The 10,678-nt window shown below is 55.2% G+C and overlaps 1 protein-coding gene across 1 annotated transcript; it reads left to right on the top strand.

The window, feature by feature from the left end:
- Nucleotides 1–2: 2 nt before the first annotated feature.
- ALYREF (Aly/REF export factor) lies at nt 3–3,860 on the top strand. The gene is made up of 6 exons (XM_033181605.1): nt 3–388; nt 887–1,018; nt 2,370–2,517; nt 3,116–3,179; nt 3,281–3,458; nt 3,552–3,860. The coding sequence occupies exons 1-6, from the start codon at nt 131–133 to the stop codon at nt 3,564–3,566; spliced, it is 795 nt and encodes a 264-aa protein (XP_033037496.1). The 5' UTR covers nt 3–130; the 3' UTR covers nt 3,567–3,860.
- The last annotated feature ends 6,818 nt before the right edge of the window (nt 3,861–10,678 follow it).

Below are 10,678 nucleotides of genomic sequence, written 5' to 3'. Positions count from 1 at the left end.
TCACCGCCGTCCCGCGCGCGCAGCCGTCCGCCGGCGGCCAATCAGCAGTGGCTCCGAGTCCGTGGCACCGGAAGGCCTCACGCGGCGCCGGAAGTGACGCGCCGGCGTGCTGACGCGCGGGCTCGAGCCGATGCCCGATTCCGCGCCCGCCATGGCCGACAAAATGGACATGTCTCTGGACGACATCATTAAACTGAACCGGAGCCAGCGAGGCGGCCGCGGCGGGGGCCGGGGCCGCGGCCGGGCCGGCTCCCAGGGCGGCCGCGGCGGTGGGGCGCAGGCTGCCGCGCGAGTGAGTCGAGGCGGCGGGCCCATCCGGAACCGGCCGGCCATCGCCCGCGGCGCGGCCGGCGGAGGCGGCAGGAACCGACCGGCGCCCTACAGCAGGGTGAGTGCGGAGGCCGGCCGCGCCGGAGAGCGGGAGGGGACCAGCCGGGGCCAGGGCGTCTCGCGGTGGAGACCTGGGCCGACGGACAGATAGGGCCGGTGGAGCGGCCGCCCGGAGGTCCGGAGGGTGCGTGTGGGTGCGCAGGGGGTGGTGGGCGGGAGCGAGGTCGTTCTTTCGGGGCCCGGTCCCGGAGGCTGAGACCCTTCCCGGCTCTTTGTCTGTTCCGGCCGCCGGGGCCTCGTGGCGGCAGGAGAGGAGGGGACGCTGGGCGCGGCACCGGCGGCGGGAAGTTAGTCGAAGGGAACTGAAGTTGTGCGGCCGTGGTGGGACCATGCCGCCTCGGGCTGGGGCAGCTGCTGCGCCGGAGGGAGCGCTGGCGGCCGCGTCTCGGCCGGATCCTCTCAGGCCGGGAAGAGGGAGGGTCCGGAGTAGCCGTGAGGGCCAGGAAAGCCTGGACTGAGACTCACACATCTGCTGTTGTTACGGTTTTCTTTTCAGCCAAAACAACTTCCCGACAAGTGGCAGCACGATCTTTTCGACAGTGGCTTCGGGGGTGGTGCCGGCGTGGAGACGGGTGGGAAACTGCTGGTGTCCAATCTGGATTTTGGAGTTTCAGACGCCGATATTCAGGTAAGAGACGAGGGCTTCTCGGTGAGCCGTTCGCCCTGCACAGGACGGATCGTGATTTGGGGATGGGGCCCTGAGTCCCCTTCCCGCCTTAGCGAAGGGAGCCCTCCCAGCTCTGAAGGGCTGCAGGACAGACCTAGCTCTAGTGAAGCCGGGCTCAGTCCGCAGGCAGGTGCGAGCCTAGCCGAGCCTGAGGACCTGCTGCTGATAGTCTGAAGATGGGTTCTGTGAGTGACAATCCCCTGTCAGGGCTTCCAGTTTCTAACAGGGACCAAGACTGACCAAATGTGAGTGGTTCTTGGCTGTTTAACCCAGCCCAGTTGCTCTTTAAATTTTGTGCCCGTTTTAGTGGCTTCGTGTGAGAAAAAGAATCTTTATGTCCCTTATGAAGCCCAGGAAGCCTGTGTGATTTTTCTGGCTCTGTTTGCCTTGAGTGTTGTCTTGCAAAGGCGTTGTGCGCTGTGGTTTTGTCACTCCCCACCTCCGTGTCCCTTCAGTGACATGAGTCTCAAGCCCATCTTTGGTTGAAGCTTTTCTTTTTTAAAAAAAGAAAAATTGCATCCCAATGGCATTTAAACTTGTTTTCTGGTGAAGAAATGATTTTTTGGGAATCAGTTTTGGAGATGGCTGGGCAGGGTTCAGTTGCCCACAGCCCAGCCATTTGCCTTGGGAGGACAGAGTAGGGCCAGTGAGCACTCACAGTGTCTCAACACTTTTTTTAAGGTGGTTTCTAGCATCCACTGGAAACCGCTTTTGGTGAACTCCAGTTCCCGCTGTGTGCCTGCGGCCGGAGTATCCCCACACTCTGGGTTCCCTCTCCAACTCCCAGCCTGCCTGAGGTCAGGGCAGTTTCCATGGCAGCGCTTGACTTCAGACTTTGCGGCAGGCTTGAGTAGGAGGAGAGGGAAAGGTGAGCCAGAACCTGCCTTTGGGGGAGGGGCTGGGGTCAGGGCTCCCGATCGACAGGCCCTTCAGGCTGGTCTGGTGCCGGCTGCTTCCCTTGCTCTTAGCCTTGACCGTTTCTTGGAACAGCCCTTGGGGGTGTTGTCAGTTTTCCTTCGGTGAGGAGGATAGTGACTCAATGTTGTGCCCCTTGCTAGGGGGCTTCGCGACTTCCTCTGCCTGCATCATGGTACACGTGTCAGGTCCCCACAATGGCAGGAGCCCTCAGACCCAGGTGCTCTTGGAAGTTGCTGTCCCTCCTGCCCCGCCCTTCCCTCATGTCCCGTTACCACTGTCGTGCCTCCCAGGGAACCACCCCCAAAGCAACTCACGCTTCCAGGGCCTGCCCCTGGGCCACCAGAAGGAACCCAGTTTTTTTGGTTTTCTGACAACTGCTCTTTGCAACTCCCAGGAACTCTTTGCTGAATTTGGAACGCTGAAGAAGGCGGCTGTGCACTATGATCGCTCTGGCCGCAGCTTAGGAACAGCAGACGTGCACTTTGAGCGGAAAGCAGATGCCCTGAAGGCCATGAAGCAGTACAACGGTGTCCCTCTGGATGGTGAGTCTGGGGTTGGACCCACGCTGACTGTGGGGCTTGTGGAGTTTGGGGCTGGCACCTGTCCAGGTAGGAAAATGGGGTACCCCTGTGGCTGAGGACACTTTGCATTTGCCCCTTTGTCTCTCTCTTCCATCTGCCACCTCTCATGCTGCCCCACACATCTGGACCAACCTCTTGTGAACCCCCATCCAGCAAGCTACATCCCTCCCCTCCTTCAGCTCCTTCCGGAAGATTCACTTCTGTGAAGCCTTCTCAGAACCGCCATAGTACACCTCTGAGTGCGGGGCTGTAGTCGTAAAGACAAAGGTACCGGTTCTTCTTCGTCAGGTCACCCACACCTCTCCACCCACGAGCACCCCGACACCTCAGCAAGCAGCCCACCTCGTCTGGACTGAGAAGGAGTGAGGAGGTGTTGGTGGGGGTGCTTCCTTGCCATTTTGTTCTCCCACCAGTATCTCCAGGCCATTTCCCTTGTCGGGGGCATTTGAGACACACAGAGGCCCTTTCCAGTGTTTGCATGGAGACCAGGGTGTGGTGCCAGCTGGGTTGGTTTCACAGCCTCTCATTAGAACGTGCCCTTTTGTATTCTTTGCCGCAGGCCGCCCCATGAACATTCAGCTTGTCACATCACAGATTGATACACAGCGGAGACCTGCACAGAGGTGACTTCCGGGGCCTCTAGGGAAGGGTGTTGGCCTAGGGTCTAGCTGTATCGCCCTTGGGGTCCTTCCAGCTATGTCAACGGTGTTGTTTTTCTTGCTAGCGTAAACAGAGGTGGCATGACTAGAAGCCGTGGCGCTGGAGGTTTTGGTGGTGGTGGAGGCACTCGGAGGGGCACCCGTGGAGGCGCCCGTGGAAGAGGCAGAGGTGCCGGCAGACATTCAAAGCAGCAGCTTTCGGCAGAGGAGCTGGATGCCCAGCTGGACGCCTATAATGCAAGAGTGAGTCCTGGGGGAGCCAGCTGGGGGCCTGGTCGGAGCCACCGTGGGGGCAGGCCTTCTGTGAACGCGAGCCTCTTTTCCTCTGTGTTTCAGATGGACAGCAGCTAAGCGGACCGGCACACCCGCGTGTGGAACGGGCCCAGGCGCTCCCTCGTGCTCCTGGCCGGGCGGGCGGCGGCCGGGGCTGGGCGGCCAGTGGTGGATTTGTTTCTTTCATGTTTTAAAATAGGATTTACAAACTCATGGAAAGGCTTTTTTTTTTTTCCTTTTTTTTTTTTTTAAATTCTGAAACAGACCTGTTTTGTACCGAGTTATTTTTGGGATAAATTTTACCGGTTGCTGTTGTGGAGAAGGTGGCGTTTCCACCTTTTCCATAATAAAATAGAAATGTGTGTAGAACTGGAACTGTTTGATTCGTCCCACTGTTGGAGTCCAAGCCTGGGCCAGGACTTTGGTGTCTGTCCAGCTGGGAGGGGGGTGGGGGAACCTGAGTTGGGGATGGAGGGTGCAGCCCCATGGGGTATTGGGCGCCTGACGCTGTCATGGGTTATGGGGTGGTGAGGGGTCCCCACTCCTGGAGGGCCGAAGCTGCCTGCTTCCTTTCTCATCCTCTTTCCTGCCTCACACCTAACGCCTTCCTCTCTAACTCACCAGGTGGGAGGACACCTTTGCCGGGAGCCACCTGTTGACCCTTGTGCCTGTGCCTCCAGGTGAGGGGAGGTTGGGGTGGGGCGGGCTGCCCTGTGCTGTCCACAGACTTCCCACAGCCAGAGCATCTCTGGGCTGTTCCTTTCTTTCTCGTACTCTGGTTTTCAGAGAAACGTGGATTCAGCAGTTTTGCCTTTGTAGTGTAATTCCTTTGTTTTTCTGGTTTTTTTTTTAACGTTGCCACAGAGCAAGGTATGAGGATTCTTAGTTGTATATTTGATGAAGTGACTGGTGGAAGCTGTGACAATCTGTCCATTTAAGAGTGGGGCGGAGGCCGGGCACGGTGGCTCACGCCTGTAATCCCAGCACTTTGGGAGGCCGAGACGGGCGGATCACAAGGTCAGGAGATCGAAACCATGGTGAAACCCCGTCTCTACTAAAAATACAAAAAATTAGCCGGGTGCGGTGGCGGGCGCCTGTAGTCCCAGCTACTCAGGAGGCTGAGGCAGGAGAATGGCGTGAACCCGGGAGGCGGAGCTTGCAGTGAGCCGAGATCGCGCCACTGCACTCCAGCCTGGGCGACAGAGCGAGACTCCGTCTCAGAAAAAAAAAAAAGTGGGGCGGCTGGGCGTGGTGGCTCACACCTGTAATCCCCAGCACTTTGGGAGGCTGAGGTAGGCGGATCACCTGATGTCAGGAGTTCAAGAGCAGCCTGACCAACATGGTGAAACCGCATCTCTACTAAAAATACAAAATTAGCTGGGTGTGGTGGCGCATGCCTGTAATCCCAGCTACTCGGGAGGCTGAGGCAAGAGGATCGCCTGAACCAGGGAGGTGGAGGTTGCAGTGAGCTGAGATTGTGCCATTGCACTCCAGTCTGGGCAACAAGAGTAAAACTCCGTCTCAAAAAAGAGTGGGGCAACGCCTGATACCTGTAATCCCAGCACTTTGGGAAGTCAGGGCAGGAGGATCTCTTGAGCCCAGAAGTTGGAGACCAGCCTAGGCAACATGGCAACACCCCGTCTTTACTAAAAATACAAAAATTAGCTGGGTGTGGTGGCATGCTCCTGTAGTCTCAGCTAGTCTAAAGGCTGAGGTGGGAGGATCGCTTGAGCCCTGGAGGTCGAGGCTGCTGTGAGCCATTATCACGCCCCTGCACTCCAAGCTGGGCAGTGGAGAGAGAGCCTTATGCCCCCGATGCTGGATTGGTGACAGCACTTTGAGAATGAGATGGGAAGGGGGACAAGGAAGCTCCCGAGTTTTGCCTGACGCCACTGTCCCACTGCTGGGATGTATGGAAGACCAGGGCAGTGGGTAGTGCTAGTGGAGAGACAGACAGGAATGTATGCCGTGTCTGCAGAAACCTTTCCTTCCACCAGCAGCTCCTGCGGGCACACATCCCAGGCTAAGCTTGCTTCCACGCTGGGATGGGCCTGGCTGAGTCATGGGCCAGGGGAGTGTGACTAAGGGTGGCCCTTTCACTGTTGGTCACAGATGTCACTACAGGTCAGCAGCTGCCATCTAAGCAGCTTGCCCCGTGCCTGCCAGGGCCACATCTAGAAACCCAGATGAGCAGGATGACTAATCTTGGCCCTTCCAGAAGCCCAGTCTATCTAGCAGGAGAAAGGATTACTAAGTACCCAGCTTTAGTTGCTGTGAATGTGACAGGAAAATGTCATCAGTTCGGTGAGTTGGAATCAGGTTATCCCCAAGCAGGTGCCCTTGGCCTGGCCTCAGTGTTGGAGCAAGGCCTGAGCAGGCTTATGCCAGGCAGGGGGGATGCTCTCTGGGGCCGTGCTAGGACTGGCTCCCTGCTGCTTAGGAAGTGGAGGGGGGGCTGGGCGCGGTGGCTCAAGCCTGTAATCCCAGCACTTTGGGAGGCCGAGACGGGCGGATCACGAGGTCAGGAGATCGAGACCATCCTGGCTAACACGGTGAAACCCCGTCTCTACTAAAAATACAAAAAAATAGCCAGGCGAGGTGGCGGCGCCTGTAGTCCCAGCTACTCGGGAGGCTGAGGCAGGAGAATGGCGTGAACCCGGGAGGCGGAGCTTGCAATGAGCTGAGATCCGGCCACTGCACTCCAGCCTGGGCCACAGAGCGAGACTCCGTCTCAAAAAAAAAAAAAAAAAAAAAGAAGTGGAGAGGGCACCTGGTGGACTAGTATGATCAGCCTCTGTAGGGTGTGACAAATGGCAGGACTGACAGGCAGCACTGCTTTGGTTGTGCAGTAGTGATGTAGCAGACATTTGGAGGGAGGAATGACTTACTGGCATTTGGGGCTTACTGGCATTCTCAGGAATGAGGGGCATGGGAATGAAGTATTATGAGGCCTTGGGGGACTGGGTGGGTAGGTGTCGTTGGAGAGAAGGCCCCAGGAAGGAGCCAGCTGAGGGGTGTCAGCATCTGGAGTGCTCCGCATCGGACAGGCTAGGCAGAGGCACCAGCTGGCCCACAGCAGATCACTGCCTAGAGCCAGACCTCCAGTTTGTCAGCTGATAGCACGTGGATACGTTGAGGTAGTGTCCACATGTGGCATGGTCTTGGGAGGGTTGGAGGTTATGGAAGTAGAGAAAATGATGTCATAGAAGCAACAGCTGGCATTTGCTGGGGGTCCAGTGGTGGGATCTTTGAGGCAGGTGCTGCCGAGTGGTCAAAGGAGAATGACCTGATTCTGTTCCTGGGGTGGGGGCAGGGCTGGCCATTTATAACTAGGGTAGAGGCTGGGTCTGGAAGCCACTGGGGCTTTTGGTGGGCAGCAGGTCAGGTAGCTGGGCTGAGCCTCATCGTACTCAGCCTTCATTTCTTTATTCATAAAACACAAAACCTTACTTTACTTCCAAGGCTAGAGGACTATTTAATTTATTGTCCCATTGAGGGGCGTATGAGACAAGAGTGGGCTCTTCCACTGACTGCACAGACAGCAAGTAGACCTGAGCTCTTGGCCAGCTGGGCTGTCTGGTCCCCTCCTGAAAGGTGCTGCCAGTCCTCCGGGCACAGGGCCTTGCAGGGCAGACACTCCACACTGCCCAGCGCCCTGCTGCCCCCCACCTGGTGACTGAGTGATGCTTGCTCAGGCAGCAAGCTATAGCTGACAAACTGAACTGACAGCCTTTGCCCCATGGGCACTCGGGGGGAACCTTCTCTGCCTCTGGCAGTCCTGTGGTTCCGTGGTGCCATGCACCTGTAATCCCAGCTACTCCGGAGGCTGAGGCAGGAGAATCGCTTGAACCCGGGAGGTGGAGGTTGCAGTGAGCCAAGATCACGCCATTGCACTCCAGCCTGGATGAAAAAGAGTACAACTCCATCTTGGAAAAAAAAGAAAGCACAGGGATTGACCCAGATTGGACATATGACTGAAGGGTAGCAAAGCCAAATTACACTCAGGGTGTTCAAATGTGGGGAGAAAAGGGAAGCCCTGTTCTTCCTGGTCCCTTTCCCTCGCTGGCATGGGTTGAGAGTAGGAACTGGCCAGCCCCAGGCAGGAGAGGCAGCATTCCTGTGGGACTTGGAGCTCTTCCAGGGTGGCTCATGGCCTGCCCAGCTCTGTCTTCAGCCTGGGGTCCTTGGAGAGAGTCTCAGGTGTCAGCGTGCAGCTCCCACAGGTGCTCTGGCTTCTGGCTGGTGTGCACAGAGATCTAACAAGCAGTCTGGACTAGGAAGCTAACTGAATCATGTTCAGCCTTCTGTGGGTTAAGGGGCGATATTGTTGCTCTCAGAAATCCTTTCAGATCTCATGAGATGGTCATGTCTGTATCTGGCAACAGAGTTGTGTAAATGAGTAACTTTTGGGTCTGATAGAGGAAACATACAAGTGACAGGCTGCAGTCAAGCCTCACAGGAGTGGAGTGTGGGGCATGGTAGGAACACGGGCTACAAGAGCACTCCTCTCTCAGGCTGCACAAATGGCCAGCCAGTGTCCGTGGCTGCAGCTCTGCTGGATGTTCTGCATACATTTCATTTATCCTCTCAGCAATCTAGTAATACAGTCTTTCATTTTAGAGTTTTTTTTTTTTTTTTTTTTTTAGGGAGCACTGAAACCTTCATCTCCCTGGTTCAAGCAATTCCCCTGCCTCAGCCTCCTAGTAGCTGGGATTACAGGTGCCTGCCACCACGCCCAGCTAATTTTTGTATTTTTAATAGCAACAGGGTTTCACTGTGTTGGCCAGGCTGGTCTCGAACTCCTGACCTCGTGATCCGCCCGCCTCAGCCTCCCAAAGTGCTGGGATGACAGGCTTGAGCCACCACGCCCAGCCAGAGAGCACACATTCTAATGAGGAAAAGACAGAAGACAGTGAAATACAGGATGTTAGATGGTGAAGAGGCTGTGGAAGAAAACAAAGGGACCCGGCCAGTCTTAGTTCTTCAGGGTCAGAGGCCTGCCCTCAACAAATAAATGGGTATGGGGGAAGCTTCACTGGCAGAGAATGGCAGGTGCAAAGGTCCCAAGCTGAGAACACACTTGGAAGGCTCAAGAACAAGCCAGGCCCCCAGCATGGCCAGGGTGGGCAGTTGACACGGCATTAATATCTCGCCCCTGCTAGGCCATGAAGGAAGGAGCCCTGTGAGGACATCATCCAGAGGTTGTGGTCTAGCCTGGGGAAGAGCCAGCCAGTGTGGGGAGGCCATGGGCTGGGGCCCGGCATGGAGGGCCTCGATGTGGATGATACCCGAAGGCAGAGGACGTGGAGTAGACTGACTTCTGTTTTGTTTTAAAAATATATAAAATATAGGCCGGTCTTGGTGGTTCACGCCTGTAATTCCAGCACTCTGGGAGGCTGAGGAGGGCGCAAATCACGAGGTCAGAAGATCGAGACCATCCTGGCCAACATGGTGAAACCCCCGTCTCTACTAAAAATACAAAAATTAGCTGGGCATGGTGGTGCGTGCCTGTAATCCCAGCTACTCGGGAGGCTGAGGCAGTAGAATTGCTTGAACCCAGGAGTCGGAGGTTGCAGTGAGCTGAGATTGCGCCACTGCTCTCCAGCCTGGCGACAGAGTGAGACTCCGTCTCAAAAAAATATATATATACACACACACACAGAGACGTATATATACACATACATACATATATGTACATATACGTATATATACACATACATACATATATGTACATATATATAATACAAAGTGCTTTCTTTTTTTTTTTTTTTTTGTTTGAGACAGAGTCTGTCACCCAGGCTAGAGTGCAGTGGCGTGATCTCAGCTCACTGCAACCTCCACTTCCAAAATTCAAGCGATTCTCCCGCCTCAGCCTGCAGCCTCCTGAGTAGCTGGGACTTCACCTGTGCTCCACCACTCCCAGCTAATTTTTGTATTTTTAATAAGAGATGGGGTTCCACCATGTTGGTCAGGCTGGTCTCAAACTCCTGACCTCAAGTGCCCACCTCAGTCTCCCAAAGTGCTGGGATTACAAGTGTGAACCACTGTGAGCCACCACACCCAGCCTAAACTGTTGTTTTTTGTTTTTGTTTTTGTTTTTGAGACGGAGTCTCACTCTGTCGCCCAGGCTGGAGTGCAGTGGCCGGATCTCAGCTCACTGCAAGCTCCGCCTCCCGGGTTTACGCCATTCTCCTGCCTCAGCCTCCCGAGGAGCTGGGACTACAGGTGTCCGCCACCTCAACCGGCTAGTTTTTTTTTATTTTTTAGTAGAGACGGGGTTTCACTATGTTAGCCAGGATGGTCTTGATCTCCTGACCTTGTGATCCGCCCGTCTCGACCTCCCAAAGTGCTGGGATTACAGGCTTGAGCCACCGCGCCCGGCCTAAACTGTTGTTAAAACTTGTTTATACCGGGGTATGGTGGTGTTTCCTTGTAATCCAGCTACTTGGGAAGGTTGCTTAAGCCCAGAGGTTTGAATCCAGCCTGGGCAATACAGTGAGACCCTGTCCCACCACCCCCCAGTAAAAAGTACAAAAAAAGAAAACCAGTTTTTTAGTTCAAAAAGTAGCATTCAGTAATCACAAAAGGGTGATTTACCCTTTTGTGGTTCCATTTGGTACAAATTGGTGCGAACTAAATTGCCTTCCCAGGACCCTCCAGAGAGAATGCTGTTACTGCAGGGTTGTCTGAAGTAAGAGCTTTATTGAGATGTAATTAACATTATGAAGTTCACCCACTTAAAGTCACTGCACAGGTCAGCAGCTTTCCCTGTATTTACTGTGTCACACATCCACCACCATCGAATTTCAGAAAAAAAACCCACCCACTAGTTAGGCCAGGCGCGGTGGCTCACGCCTGTCATCCCAGCACTTTGGGAGGCCGAGGCAGGCGGATCACCTGAGGTCAGGAGTTCGAGACCAGCCTGACCAACATGGAGAAACCCTGTCTCTACTAAAAATACAAAATTAGCCGGGCGTGGTGGCACATGCCTGTAATCCTAGCTACTAGGGAGACTGAGGCAGGAGAATTGCTTGAACCTGGGAGGTGGAGGTTGCAGTAAGCCAAGATCGTGCCATTGCACTCCAGCCCGGGCAACAAGAGTGAAACTCCGTCTTAAAAAAAAAAAACAAAAAACTACCCACTAGCAGTCACTCCCTAGCCCCAGCAACCACTAACCTTCATTTTGTCTC

This window comes from Trachypithecus francoisi, unplaced genomic scaffold (genome assembly GCF_009764315.1).
Source record: "Trachypithecus francoisi isolate TF-2019V2 unplaced genomic scaffold, Tfra_2.0 Lachesis_group20, whole genome shotgun sequence".
In the NCBI taxonomy this organism is placed as follows: Eukaryota; Metazoa; Chordata; class Mammalia; order Primates; family Cercopithecidae; genus Trachypithecus; species Trachypithecus francoisi.
The sequence above is the reverse complement of the archived record's forward strand: the minus strand, read 5'-3'. Positions and strand labels throughout refer to the sequence as shown.

Excerpts from the sequence above, each read along its gene's own strand:
- ALYREF (XM_033181605.1), top strand. The coding sequence starts at position 131 with ATGCCCGATTCCGCGCCCGCCATGGCCGACAAAATGGACATGTCTCTG. Across the intron at positions 389-886 it reads GACCGGCGCCCTACAGCAGG|CCAAAACAACTTCCCGACAA; the intron begins GTGAGTGCGGAG and ends TTTTCTTTTCAG. Across the intron at positions 2,518-3,115 it reads CAACGGTGTCCCTCTGGATG|GCCGCCCCATGAACATTCAG; the intron begins GTGAGTCTGGGG and ends TCTTTGCCGCAG.